Source organism: Rhineura floridana, chromosome 2, assembly GCF_030035675.1.
Source record: "Rhineura floridana isolate rRhiFlo1 chromosome 2, rRhiFlo1.hap2, whole genome shotgun sequence".
Classification (NCBI taxonomy): Eukaryota; Metazoa; Chordata; class Lepidosauria; order Squamata; family Rhineuridae; genus Rhineura; species Rhineura floridana.
The window spans coordinates 54083464-54097828 of NC_084481.1; the positions used below are offsets into that span (position 1 = coordinate 54083464).

Below are 14365 nucleotides of genomic sequence, written 5' to 3' on the forward strand. Positions count from 1 at the left end.
GGCTTTGCTATTAAAAATAATCTTGTGAAGCTCTTGTCAGAAGTTCCTATTGGCATTAATGAACGGCTCTCAACTCTCCAGTTAAAACTCACCAAAAAACAGCAGGCAACTATTATAAGTGCTTATGTGCCAACATTAGATGCTGATGAAGACATCAAGGAAAATTTTTATATCTGGCTGGACACCATCTTATCAGAGATACCTAAGGAGGATATAATTATCCTCCTGGGCGATTTCAATGCAAGAGTTGAGCGTGATTTTGATTTATGGCCAGAAACCACTGGGAAGGACGGAGTTGGCAACAGCAACCTGAATTGAATTCTACTTCTGACTAAATGTGCAGAGCATAATTTTGTTATTACAAACACACTCTTTCACCAGAAAAATAAATTTAAAACATCATGGAAGCACCCTCGGTGGAAACACTGGCATCTCCTAGATTACATAATTGTCAGTGCTAGAGATTGTCGTGATATACTCCTCACTAGAACCATGACGAGTGCTGATGACTGCTGGGCAGATCACAGATTAATTTGATCGGCTATGGCTATTAATATTGTTCCTCAACGTAGGCTCCAAGGAAGGAAACCAAGCGTAAAATGAAAACCCATGCCCTTCAACATCCTACTAAGCGAGCTTGTTTTCAAACAATGTTTAAGAAACATCTACCTATGGAACTTCCTGAAAACGTCAAGGAACACTGGATTAAACTGAAGACTTCCATTACTGCAGCATGTGAACAAACTATTGGATACCAAACTAAGAAACATCAGGACTGGTTTGATGACTGTACTGCTAAGAAAAAAATCTATACTAGTGCAAAGGCTGATGCCCAATGAAGAACTAGAGAACTTAAGAACTCTTGGTGGACAAAGAACGCTCAAGAAATCCAGCATTTTTCAGATGCTCATGATATATTGGGCTTTTTTAATGCCACAAAGGCCATATATGGACCAACAAATCATGGTACGATTCCCTTATGCTCAACGGATGGTACCAGACTTCTTAAGGATAAAGAGTCTATTGCACTACATTGGAAAGAGCATTAGCACGACCTCCTTAATTGTAACTCTATCATGGCTGGTGAGGTCTTCCCACAAATTCCTTGACAATAGACCAGAGACGAGCTTGCAGTATCCCCAAATCTGGATGAAGTCAGTAAAGCCATCAAACAAATGAAAAATAACAAAGCAAGTGGACCTGATGGGATTCCTGCTGAAGTCTTTAAAGAAGATGGGCCTGAACTTACACAACAACTTCATAAGCTCATTGAAAATATCAGTATGAGGGAAGAGATCCCAGAAGACCTTAGGGACACCATAATTATAACTCTTTTAAGAAGGGTGATAGAACAGATTGTGGGAATTACTGAGGTATCTCTCTTCTTACTGCTGCAGATAAAATCCATGCAAGGATCCTTGCAAATCGCCTCCTATCTATCTCAGAAGAAATCCTCCTAAAATCCCAAAATGGTTTCCGCCCTCCCAGGGGGACAGCGGACATTATCTTCACTGCACAACAGCTTCAAGAAAAATGCCAGGAGCAAAACCAACCTCTATATATGTTATGTTATGTTGATGTTTATTTATACCCCGCCTTTCAGCCAAAGGCCCTCAAGGTGGCTTTCAAAAAGTAAACACAAACATAAAATACATCAATAAGGCAATACATCAGTAAAGTAATACATCAATAAAGCAATACATCAATAAAGCAATACATTATACAAAAAAATTAAGTAAAGCAGATAACATTAATTAAGAGTAAATATCCAGGAAAGGCTTTCTGTCTCGCCTGAACTTACAGCTATTTCAAGAGACGGTACACCAGTCCGAGATGGCGACGGCCTGCGGCTCAGGCCAGGAGCAGTACAACTTAGCGCAGAGAGTATCTGTCTGCATGCCCTGGCCCATGATGCCCCTGCCGCCTCTGCTGCTGGCGGAGTGGAAGTGGGGCGGCAGCAACTGGCAGGCCAGCAAACTGATCCGGCCCATGGGCCTCCCGATGCTGCAGCGGTGGCTCCCAAGCCTCGTAGCCTTGCAGCTCTTCCAGGGCAGTGGATGCCATTGTAAGTCCCTCCCAGGCTGGCCGAGTGACTCCCCTGGCATTGTCTGCGGATGGAGTGAGCAGCCCAGGTAGATGTAGACTTTGGTCGGCCAGTTGTTGTTGGCTCGTTGTCGGTGGTGGCCAGCATCTCGTCGACTCATTGTCGGCAGTGGCAAGCATGGAACAAAGAAGCCACGGCACGGACAACGGTGCAAACAGAGCCAAGACAGTGCACAGGCACACCTGCTGGGGCAGTTTGCTCTCGCTTTCGCAGTTGTAGTAGCATAGTAGCGTAGCGGGTGGTAGTTGTAGTAGTGTAGGGGGTGGTAACAAAGCGGGTAGTCTGGGCAGAGCCGGTGCCCAAGCCACTGGTGGTATTCCTGGCAGGGCGGAAAGTGCTCCTCATTGCTGCACAAGTCCACGGTGACCTTGAGGGGCCCCAGTGTGTAGTGGAGGCAGTGGCGCTACAGGAAGCTGCTGTATGGCATTTATTGATCTGACTAAGGCCTTTGATATTGTAAATCGAATTGATCTCTGGACCATCCTGAAAATTGGATGCCCTGATAAGTTTGTGAATATTTTGCGACTCCTCCATGACAACATTATGGCAACAATTTTGGACAACAATGGCTCTCAAAGCAAGCCATTCAGAGAGGGATCAGGTGTAAAACAGGGATGCGTCATTGCTCTGACCTTATTTGCCATTTTCTTTGCCATAATTCTACACGTTGTTGAGGGGAAACTTCCCACTGGCATGGAAATCACATACCGAACAGATGGAAAGCTTTTTAATCTCAGTAGTCTGAAAGCAAAAAGTAAGGTAATTACAATCCCTGTTGTAGAACTTCAATATGCCGATGATAATGTTGTCTCTGCACATTCAGAGGAAGATCTTCAAACTGTCCTAAATGTCTTTGCAGAAGCATATGGAAAACTTGGCCTCTCACTTAATATCAAAAAAACCAAAGTGCTTCATCAGCAGGTGCGAACTAGTCCCTCTGTAGCACCATCAGTCCAGCTTAACGGTGCAACACTGGAGAATGTTGATCACTTTTCTTATCTTGGCAGCCATTTCTGTAAAAGCTGACACTGAAATTCAACATCGTCTGAGCTCTGCGAGTGCCACATTCTCCCAAATGAAGCGTACAGTGTTCGAGGATTGGGATATTCACAGGGAGACCAAAATGCTTATTTACAAAGCCATTGTACTACCGACCTTACTGTACGTCTGTGAAACATGGACCATCTATAAACGCCAATCCCGACTTCCGGGAAGGGTGACTTAGCCTGTGCCTGCTTTTGAGACGGGCTCCTGCCTCAAAAGAAGCTTATTCAGATATATCAGTCAGTTTTTTCTTTTTTTTTTGACTGATTAAACTTCTCCCGGGTAGGGAGAAACGAAGAGATTAACCTCAAAGCCTATTTTTGTTGGGACGACCAGATCTCATTAATTTATGGGACGAGGTCCAGCCGACGAAGGTGGGACGGATTTTCAACAGCAAGCTCTATCTGTTAAAGCGAACGTTCATCTTATCTTCTAAGAGAGAACGCACTAACAGGCAAGCACCCTTCTTTCTATATTTTTCTTTTACTTGACTTAAATTGTTGCTGTTTAAAAGAGATTTGCCAGATTGATCGGTTTTTGACATCTCACTGGGGAGCCGTAACTTCTCTCTGCTACGCACTAATTAATAGCTTATCTCTGTTTTTGTTGCAAAAAGCTGTCCTGGATTTGCATTCTAAAGATACACACAGAAGAGGGATTTCTATTCCAGATTTTTATTTTGAAAAATATTATACTGTTTTGAGACTACTCTCTTTTTGGTCTATTTTATTTTGACGAATCTGTTTCTTGACGATTGCCATTAATTGCTTCGATCCTGGGAACTGCATTTTGTTTACTTAACTATTGGAGAGATAAGGCTGTCTGCTCTGTTTATACTGTGATGTCACCAAGTTTGGAGTATTAACCCAATTGTTGCTGAAATAAGAAGTGGTTTTCCTATATTTTTCTTTTAAAATGGCAATTAAGAAAGTGGCTGAGAATCTGGAAATAACTATGTTTCAGAGAATAATGAATGAGATTGAGATAACGAAAATTGAATTGAGTAAAATGAAGCAGGAGATTAAAGATATAAGGGTCCCTGTGAGAGAGGTGACCCTGGAAGGGGTCCCTGTGAGAGAGGAGACCCCGGAGATTGGAATAGGGGTCCCTGTGAGAGAGGAGACCCTGGAGACTGGAATAGGGGTCCCTGTGAGAGAGGAGATCCCGGAGATTGGAACAAACGTGGAACAGGAACAAGATTTGGAGTCTATGGACTTTAGAAATAAAATCTATTGTTTGGAACTCAATGTTATCTCTGAAGAAATTAATGAAGATTCTAGAGATAAAGTTATTAATGGCATGGATTATCTTCTGGACTGGAATGATGTGATGGAGCCCAATATAGAGAAAATCTATGGAATTAACTGCAGCCATGTGACAATGGAAAAACTTTTAAGAGATGACCCAGTGTATTTTGAAAAAAAGAACAGAGATATGATTTTACAGCAGTATTTCAGCAACTTATTCAGAATGGATGGCAAGAAAATATTTGGGATAGAGGTAATTCCCATCAGACTCTTATTATATGACTATGGCTTTGACAGCAAGATTATTATGGAATACTGATAATGGAAGATTGGATATTGAAATTACTGGACTTAACAAGACTACTGAAGATGGAAGATGGAAAATGGAACTAATAGAGATAATAGAACAATGGCTACTGAAATTACTGAACCTAACAGATTCTGATGTGATGGATTAATTGAAATGTTTATTTTGACTATGGTTATGACAATAAGATTATCATAATTAGTAATGAGATGGATTAATCGATATGCTTATCTGGAAAAAAAAATTGATAGATATATTTCTTAAAGAATTGAAACCTCTCTTTGACTTTTTGTGGAAAGAATAAAGTAATGTTTATGAGATTTGATGATTAAGTAAGATAACTACTGGAGGAAAGTGATTTTATAATATGACTTAAGAGACAGGATTGCTATATATTATAGACTTATAACTGATTTGATCTTTGACAAATGGGAAGTCAATATTTTACTCTTTATTTTTTTTTTTTGTTTTTTTTTTTTTTCTTCTTTTCTTTTTTTCTTTTTGTTTAACTATTTTTGATTTTGTTTTTTGTCTTTGAATGTTTTATGATTTTGTCTTGTATGTTTTATGAAAATCTGAATAAAAATTATTGAAAAAAAAAAAAAAATATAAACGCCAATCCCAACTTCTTGAAAGATTCCACCAATGCTGCCTCCAGAAAATTCTGCAAATTACTTGGGAAGATAGGTGGACTAATGTTAGCATATTGGAATAAGCAAAGACCAGCAGCGTTGAAACAATGATCCTCCAGCATCAACTTCACTGGACTGGCCATGTTGTTTGAATGTCTGATCGCTGTCTTCCCTACCCTACTGCCAACTTAAGGATGGAAAACGGAATATCGGTGGACAGCAAAAGAGGTTTAAAGATGTTCTTAAAAATAACCTAAAAAATGTAACATGAACATTGAGAACTGGGAAGTCTTGGCCCATGAGCATCCCGGATGGAGGTTGGCTATTATCAAAGGTGCTATGGAATTTGAAGAAGCACAAATACAGGCCAAAAGGGACAAATGAGCCAAGCGGAAGGCACGTCAAACAAATCCTCATCACAAATGTCTTCCATCTGGAAACCTATGTCCTCACTGTGGGCTGCTGTGTGGATCTAGGATTGGCCTCCATAGTCACTTACGGACCCACTGCTAAAGTCTTTATTTTGGAAGACAATCTAACTCAGTCACGAGTGATCGCCAATGAATGATGAATGAATGGGACTACAGGAAAATGCACAAGGAGGGGAGGTGTGCCGCTGCTGCATGCCTCTTTCTGTGTTGTTCGCATGTCAGGAGTCTGGTGGGTTGTGGGAAGGGAGGCCAAAGGACCCCCCTCCCCTACACACACACACCCTTCCCACTCAGCACATGTTGGCCACCATATCTGTGCTCTCTTCCATCTGCTATAGCTGCCGCCGCCACTGGTCTGTGCAATGTCCAAAGGCTGCGGCTACCCTTCTCCATACGGGGATAAGGAGCTGGGAGCCCAGGAAGAGCAATAAGTAGCAGGTCTCCTGGGGGGATGGGGCGAGGAGACAGGAATGAAAGTCTGTTGCACCTGCTCAGTTTGTTTCAGCTGGCTTGAACCTTTTTTTAAAAAAAAGTTATAAATAATCCCTCTCTTGGCTCTTTGCAGCCTCCCCCCAGGATGACTTCCCGACACCCCCCCCCGGAGTTATGGCCTCTAGGTTGGGAACCACTGAATTAAATGATAAAGTAGTCCAGTTTTAGCCAAAGTTGTGCTCTTCTGGTGTTGTTGGTGATCATTGGTTATGCTTGCTAGTGCTGATCGGAGCTGGAGTCCAACAACATTTGAAAAGCACCCCCAAGTGGGTATTTTCTTTCCTTCCTCTTGCTTGAGGAAGGAAAGAGTTAACACTGCAAAGGACTCTTCTAAGCTCCTCCCATGGAGTGTTAGTTCATTTTCCTGCCTCGTTTGAGCAGTACTGTTTTGTCCTAGCTCCTACCCCTGAAATGGACTTCAAAATAAATCTAGTTAGAATTCTACAAAGAACCTCAAGAGTGGCTAGTTGTTTTTATTCTAAAAGTGCTGAGGGAGTATATGACTCTCAATAATTTGCTTGAGTTCCTTAGGATCATAATTCTATGGGGTATATCTAACCTAGGACCAAGATACAAAGAGCTACAAGTTTGTCCTGGATTTTAAGAAACTTTTTAAACAGCTGCTTTTGAAACTTCCATCAGTTTAAGAAGCTGTTTGCTGGGCTGCTGTTTGGGGTCAGAAGAGAGTGTGAAAACCCCTTGGGGCCCCTGAGCTAATTTCATGGTTCTTTCAATCCTGGCCTAGGTTCATATTCTTCTTATGGAATTCTAACTTACCTGTTTATCAAGTAAAATTGGAAACTTTAATCAATCTTTATATATTTAAAAAGTATCAATAACAGTAGTAAGTAGTGTTCTTTGGGTTAAATTTATCTCATGAAGTTGCATTATAGTTTCATATAAATGTTGAAATGCAGTTCTAAACTCTCCAAAACCTGATTGATCAGCCTGACAGATTCCATTACTGACCATGAGAAAAATATATAAATGAACTTTCAAGGAGCATGACATTTTATAGAACCTAATTGATTAAATTATATTTTAGAAGACCTGCCATCCTTGGGAAGCAGCCCACAGATGTATGCCAAAGGTTGGAGTCCAAAAGCATTGACCACTGAGTGTCAATTAAACTATTGCAGAAAAAATACTGAGATTAGGAGTATTGTGATAAGCAAGATGGTGGAGGGGGGATATGTTAAAGAAGAGGCGCTAATGGCTCAAGGCAGCAGTTGCTCCTCCAGTTGACTCAGGCCTAATTCAGATGCTTCAATTGCCATTGGTATCAAAGTTCTATTCTTCTTGTTATGACATTTCATGAAAGGGGATAGAGTCTATTTGATTTGCAGACTTTAACATTGCATTCACCAGTTCAGCAGAAATAGAGAAGGAAAGGGGATCACAGAGACTTTCTTAACTGTCTTGCCTTGTGCTGAGGAGAGTGTGGAAAAGAAGCTGCTATAGCCATTACATACAGCAGCCTGTCCTTGCCCAAGGCATCTGCCAAAGCCCTGAGCTGTGGTGGAATGCAGCCAAGGCTTTGGAGGTTGATGAGGATAGAAGTCACTGGTCTCCTGTGTAGCCTAGGCAGAGGCTGCTATACTTGTTCAGCTCCCATACCTGTGCCTGGTTTGTGAAGCTGTTGCAGAGATTAAAGATTCCATGACAAATACATGTCTTTTTTGCTTTAGTAATTTTTTAGCCATGCCACACATGAAGCTCTGGTTAGTATAAGTACATGGTTAGTATACAGTAAATAATGCCCTGCCACATTTTGTTTATTGGTGGTAGGATGATGGGGACCAGACAGCAAGTGTGGAGGAGCTAGAGAAACAGATTGACAAACTGACTAAGGTAAGCTGCCTCCATAAATTAAAAAATTACTCCTTTTATTGAAGTGTGCAACATTTAGATAGCTGGCACATTTTTCAAGTGTTCTTAAATAGAGCCTTAGCATTTAATCAAATTCATTGGACTTAACTGCATTGGCCTAACCAGGGCCCACCTTACAATGAGACAGCAGGAAGAAAAAAGCCGGCTCTGGACTGAGGGGAGAAGGGAAGAAGAGGGAAATTAGTATCATTTTGATCTTTACTTCAGTTGCAAAATGTTTAAGGCTAACCCTGGACCTGATGGTGCTTCCAGATGAGGGCTTAATATTGTAAACTGGTGGTTCGAATATCATAGATAGTTCATTGGCAACATTCTTTTTTTAAAAAAAGCTTGCTGGATTTTCCCCAGAAAGGGTAAATCTGGATTAAGTGGGAGGGGAGCTGCAGGCTAACATTTTGAAGCCAATGCCATGTGGGTACTGCAAGGGGAAATTGTATGCTTAAGGAGCACCCATCCCACAGTAACGACCTGTCTGGGAAGCAGCCTAACTTCTAAAACTGTGAGAAATAGCAGGAGTGCAGGAATACATCCTTCCTGAGGAAGGTGTGATTTTGTGCTAAACCAGAGTTATGGAAAAAAAGTACTACAAAAAATGGTTGCACTGTGTTGCTCCATAATCTATTACATGTATAGTGTGACCCTGCTAATGCTCTGATCTGTTGTACAGACTGCTAGGGGTCAGCACAGTCCCTGTGTGCCTTGAGGGTCTTGGGCAGGACAGCCCTCCAGATACTGTTTGACTACAGCTCCATTCATCATTGACCACACTGGGTGAGGCTGATGAGAGCTGAAAGCCAACAATATTTGGAGGGCTGCAGGTTCCCCATCTCTGGTATTGAATGTGCTGAACCAGTGCACCTGTCAGCACTGAGAGCGGCCCTTGTTTCATACATCTTTAATGTGTAAGTCAGTCGCCAGGATAAAAAGAACTGTGAAACTGGTTTTTTGAGCCCAAGAGGGCTTTAGACTTGTTCCTTGTGAAGAGCAGACCCCATGCTGCATAGCAAACTTTTAGAAACTAAGGGGAGTTGCTTCCTGATCCCAACTGTAGGAAACTGACAACAGTAGAATGAAAAAAAATGTAGCTTAGGATGAGACAATGGGCTGATTATCTGGAATTCTTTCTTAATACCTTCTGCCCTTGGCCCACAAACCTTGGTCACCACCAATGCACATCCACAAGCCTAATCTACATCCAAGCCAAGCAAGCTGCAGTGTGCTATTGTTCTTGCCCCCAGCTTATCTATGCCTCAGATAGGTGATTGTCCCCTGCCAGTTGTTTCTGTAAAGATGAATGGCTTGTTGGCATCTCAGTTTTCTTGCTTCAGCTGAAGCAGGAGCATGACAGAATAATGACAGCACAAGAGTTCAGGCGCAACTGGGTATATTAATTATCTGAGCACTAGATTTGTATATAGGTAATCCTGAACATAATGTTGTCTTTATAGCCAGTTGAAACATCTCATAAATTTCGCATCGGGAGCTACAGTATCTCATGTTGGTCTGGCTAGTTTTATCTGTATCTATATATTCATGCACATGTGCATGCACACATACACACTTTGTATTTCATCTGCTGTCATGCAATGAAAATAATTGATCCTTTTTGCTCTGGAAATTAGTAACAAAATACAGAAGGTAGCCTTGCAGAATGCATCCTTCAAGCTGGTTCAAATTATCTGATGTGACACTTTGTAACCAATTTGACTCTTGTTTTCTAAAGGGTGGGGACAGGCAGAATAGAGGCATAGATTTTGAATAGTCAAAACCTCTGGAAAGTGTCACAATCTGTAAACTGCCAGCTATGCTTTGGTTTAACACTGAAGAAAAACTTTATAACCATAACAATGCATTTCTTTAAAACCCAACAGCAACAGAACCAGTACAGAAGAAAGTTATTTGAAGCTTCTCATTCTTTACGTTCAATGATGTTTGGCCAGGATCGTTACAGACGTCGGTATTGGATTTTGCCCCAGTGTGGGGGAATTTTTGTTGAAGGCATGGAAAGTGGAGAAGGTAATGAAGTAGTCATTGGAATGACTGGATCATTTGCAGGCTTTGCATAGTGTTTCTCTATGAAGGGGCTCCCTCAGCAAGGGGGTGGCAAGGATAAGCTGTTAATAAGGGTCTTCACTGTTGCTGTAGGGAAAGATTGCTAATTCTGACCTTTCCATTAGAGCAATTCTTTGCGGGGGGGCTCTCTAGTTTGCAGAGTGAGACATTGTTCTCTCACAGCAAAATAGCTGTATGTAATAGTATGTTGTTGTGCTGATTTCAAAAGCTTACTGCTTGAAATAATAGGCCGGAGCACCTGTGAGCATATCTGCTTGCAGGTATCCATCTAATTTGTTGTTTTAAACTTATTGGGGTTATGTTTCTAGTCTCATATCTTGGTCACATATCATGAGGAATATTGTGGGGGAAGAGAACACTTGTCTCATGAGATACCCATGAGATGCTTGGATTTGAGCATCCACACATAGAGGTGAAACCCGAATCAGGGGCAACAATTGGAAGATGGTGTATACTGCACGTAGAAAACAGTAAATCTACTGCCCATCCATTATGCTTTTGTCCCTTGGAAATTTGCTCCTTTCACAAATTACTCTGTACTGGTAATGTCCAAGTGCAGAATCGCCACAGAGGATGAACACTTTAGAAATTGCTGAGAAGAAGGCACATAAATGAGGACAACATTATCCCTTCCCTCCAAATGAAATTAATTCAAATTTTGCAGAAAATGCAAACACCCTTGCAGGTGTTAGCAGTCATAGACCGTAAACACTGACCTCCACTTATCTATAATTATGCAGCTGCACTAAGTGGTGCAGAAACTAAGCAAACAAATGGTTGCCGTGCAGAGCAGTGACTCTCCCTGAAGTCTGTCTGCTGCTTTCCCTGCCACTCTCCCTTCTCTTCGTTCAGAAGATTCTTATTAATGCTTGTTGACACATGGTAAAGGACTGGAAAAAGAAAAATGTAGAAATCATGGATGGGGGGGAAGATTCTTCCTTTCTGAAAAAATGGACTCTTTGTCTTTTAAACAGAGAGCTCATATGGTTGCTGATTATTTTATTTTGGAATACTTAAATAGAAAACCCCAACTCAGAGAAGCATATCTGTGCATGGGAAGCAAATCAGTGCGTGGATCTTTTTTTCTGTATCAGTAATAAAATGGGCGTAAATGTGCTGTAGATTGAGATGCTCTACATCCACAAAGTGATGGGGAGGATACTGGTTTGCTTCACAATTTGGATTGAACTTACTTCAGAACCATGCATGGATCGGACCATAGAACTGCAGATTAAGCCACATAACTGTTGAACTGATATGCACATGAGTCCTTCATGCACTCATGAGGTGGTCTGAGGGCTTCTTCTTTTACATTTACAGCTACTTAGAGCAACTAATACCTCTATGTGGCACACCGTTTAAAAAAAAAACTGTTTTAAAATGCTCCCAGGAAGTGACTTTATGTGATAACATACGGTTCTTTCTTGGGGAATTGTACAGAGAAAAAGATGGCTTACCCCATGTACAAGGCTACCAGGAAAATATTGTTGGATCACGGGCATTTATCAGTTTGACAGTGACTGTGATAAAGCATTTTCAACTTCCATTTGAGTCCTCCTACACTGAAACATTATCTTGCCTTTTTACAAAATAAGAGAGGCAACACAACAACCCCTTCCCTCCCTGCATTCCATATGGATTGGCTATTGAAATTTGTAGGATTGTTCCACTCAGCCAAAAATGTGATACACTGATGGTATGGATAAGTCCTAATATTTCCAACTTCTTAGAGCTTTCCCATGCATTACAAAGAATAAGTTGGCAAACTGAGGCAGAAGAATTCTGGTTTAGGTAATTTTGGATTACATGTGCATGTATCATATTTTTAAATGTTCTGCCACATTAAAAACAGCCACATTCCATGTAGTAAACTAGCAAACCAAGGAGAAAGGTTTACAACATCTCTCTAATGCTGTAGTTTACTACATGGAGGTTTATTTTAATGTGGGGGAGCATTCAAAAATGCTTTTCCCACATGAAGACTAAGTGATCCATTCCAGAATTGTACCATTTCCACCTGTCACCTCATTCTGTGTAATCCAGAGGTTGGGGGACCTTTTTTAGCCCAAGGGTTGCATTCCCTCATGGGCAGTCTTTCAATGGCTACAAGCCAATGGTGGCAGAGCAATAGATGTGACTCTTACCTTTGTACAGTAGGCTACATTCTATCCACACAAAAGTCAGATGTTTACACAAATCTTTCCAGCCTCTATCCAGACAAGCAAGAAGCATTATCACATTTCAAGGATATATTCCAGCCAGACAAAAGCACTCAAGGAGGGCATGGGGCAGGGCTGGTAAGGGTGTGTCCTGGGAAAAGTTCCAAGGGCCAGATTGAAAGACCTAGAGAGTTACATTTGGCCCCTGGGCCTGAGGTTCCCTGCCCCTGATGTAATGTGCAGAACAACTCTTTTAATTCAAATTTGAACACATCCTGCTATTTCTCTGAAACAAGCCTATACATATGCATGCTTAGCCTTAGGCACGTTAGTTATAAACATTTGTTTACTACAGTTGGCATCCTACCCCATGTTCAGTTCAAACTGTAGATATTTCTTTTTGTTTTACAACTATCTTGTGCATCATGAGTATATGTTTCAGGTAAGTGTGTGAGAAGGTGGTTGACAACATTGTTTTTCTTACAGTGTCTTAATTACAGAAAGGTCCATTGTGGGTGGTAATTTAATGAGTGTTTCTGTGTATACAGGTCTGGAAGAAATTGCAAAAGAAAAAGAGAAGCTGAAAAAGGCCAAAGGCATTCACATCAAAGAAGAAATGTTTGAGACCTCAGAAGAAAAATTAAGTTGCTTAAACACAAACCAGTGTAATCAGAAAGAAGATCTCAAAGAGAAGGACAGCACGAATCTGTTCCTGCAAAAGCCTGGCTCTTTTTCAAAGCTAAGCAAGCTGTTGGAGGTAGCAAAAATGCCTCCCGACTCAGACATTCTAGCCCAGAAAGCCAATGGCAGTGCAGCAAATGGGTGCTCATTACCTTATCAAAATAGCTCTAAAACCTCACTCTGTGGCCACCAGGCCCCTATATCACAAAGCAGCAGTGAAAAGTCAGATCCAAATAATCTCTTTAATTCTATTGCAACTGGGCCAGGAAAATTTTATAATTCGCCATTAATTTCAAATGACCAGCTGTTAAAGACTCTTACAGAAAAGAGCAGACAGTGGTTTAGCCTTTTACCTAGAACTCCTTGTGATGACACATCAGTTACCAATATAGATTCACCATCACCAGCTGCAGCTGCTTCTTCACTAACTCCTCATTCTCATCCTCCATCCAAATCACCTTCACCTGTCCCATCTCCACTTATTGGATCAGCCTCTTCCCCGAGTCCAATGGGATTAAGTCCTTTTGCGTTATCACCCCTTCAGGTAAGTATTTAATTATAGTTTCTGGTGTTCAGTCTTGTCTTCTTCATACATGCAAAATCCTCTTTTTCTTTTCATTATTATTATTTTTTATTATTATTATTATTAATTACCCACCCTCCACCCAAAGGTCTCAGGGCATGTTACAACAATTTAAAAATACAGCATTAAAAACAATTTAAGAAACTACAATCACAAAAGAGGATGGGTCTAAAAATATACGTCTCAAGTGTCAAAGGCCAGAGTAAAGAGATGCATCTTTATCATTCGCCTAAAACAGCAAAGTTGCCAGATGCACTTCTGTGGGGAGAGAGTTCTAAAACTTAGCAGCCACCACAGAGAATGCTCTCTCCTGGGCTGCCACTCCCCGAACCTCTGAGGGTGGTGGAACTACCAAAAGGGCCCCCTCTGCTGATCTTAACACCTGAGAGGATCTGTAGGGAAGGAGGCAGTCTTTCAGATATTTATGACCTAAGTCGTTTAGGGCTTTTAACACTAGCATGAGCCAGAAATGATCTGGCAACCAACACAGTATTTTAAACCAGGGCTTATATGAGATCGTAAGGGAACCCCAGCTAGTAATTTTGCTGCTGCATTTTGGAACCGGTGAAGTTTCCGAGTGGTCTTCAAGGGCAGCCCCACATACAGCGCATTGCAATAATCCAGTCTGGAAGTTACCAGAGCATGGAGTATTGTGGCCAAGTCATCTCTGTCCAAAAGGGGCCAAAGCTGGAGAACCAGCTGGATCTGGAAAAAGGCACTCC

General features: G+C 41.4%; 1 protein-coding gene across 19 annotated transcripts in view; it reads left to right on the forward strand.

The window, feature by feature from the left end:
* BAZ2B (bromodomain adjacent to zinc finger domain 2B) overlaps positions 1-14365 on the forward strand; it is a 309197-nt gene that overhangs the window by 276054 nt on the left and 18778 nt on the right. For all 19 annotated transcript variants that reach the window (XM_061608686.1, XM_061608687.1, XM_061608682.1 and 16 more), the window contains 3 exons: positions 8046-8108; positions 10019-10163; positions 12928-13604. In XM_061608686.1, the coding sequence (XP_061464670.1) occupies positions 8046-8108; positions 10019-10163; positions 12928-13604 (885 nt within the window). The remainder of the gene's footprint in view (positions 1-8045; positions 8109-10018; positions 10164-12927; positions 13605-14365) is intronic.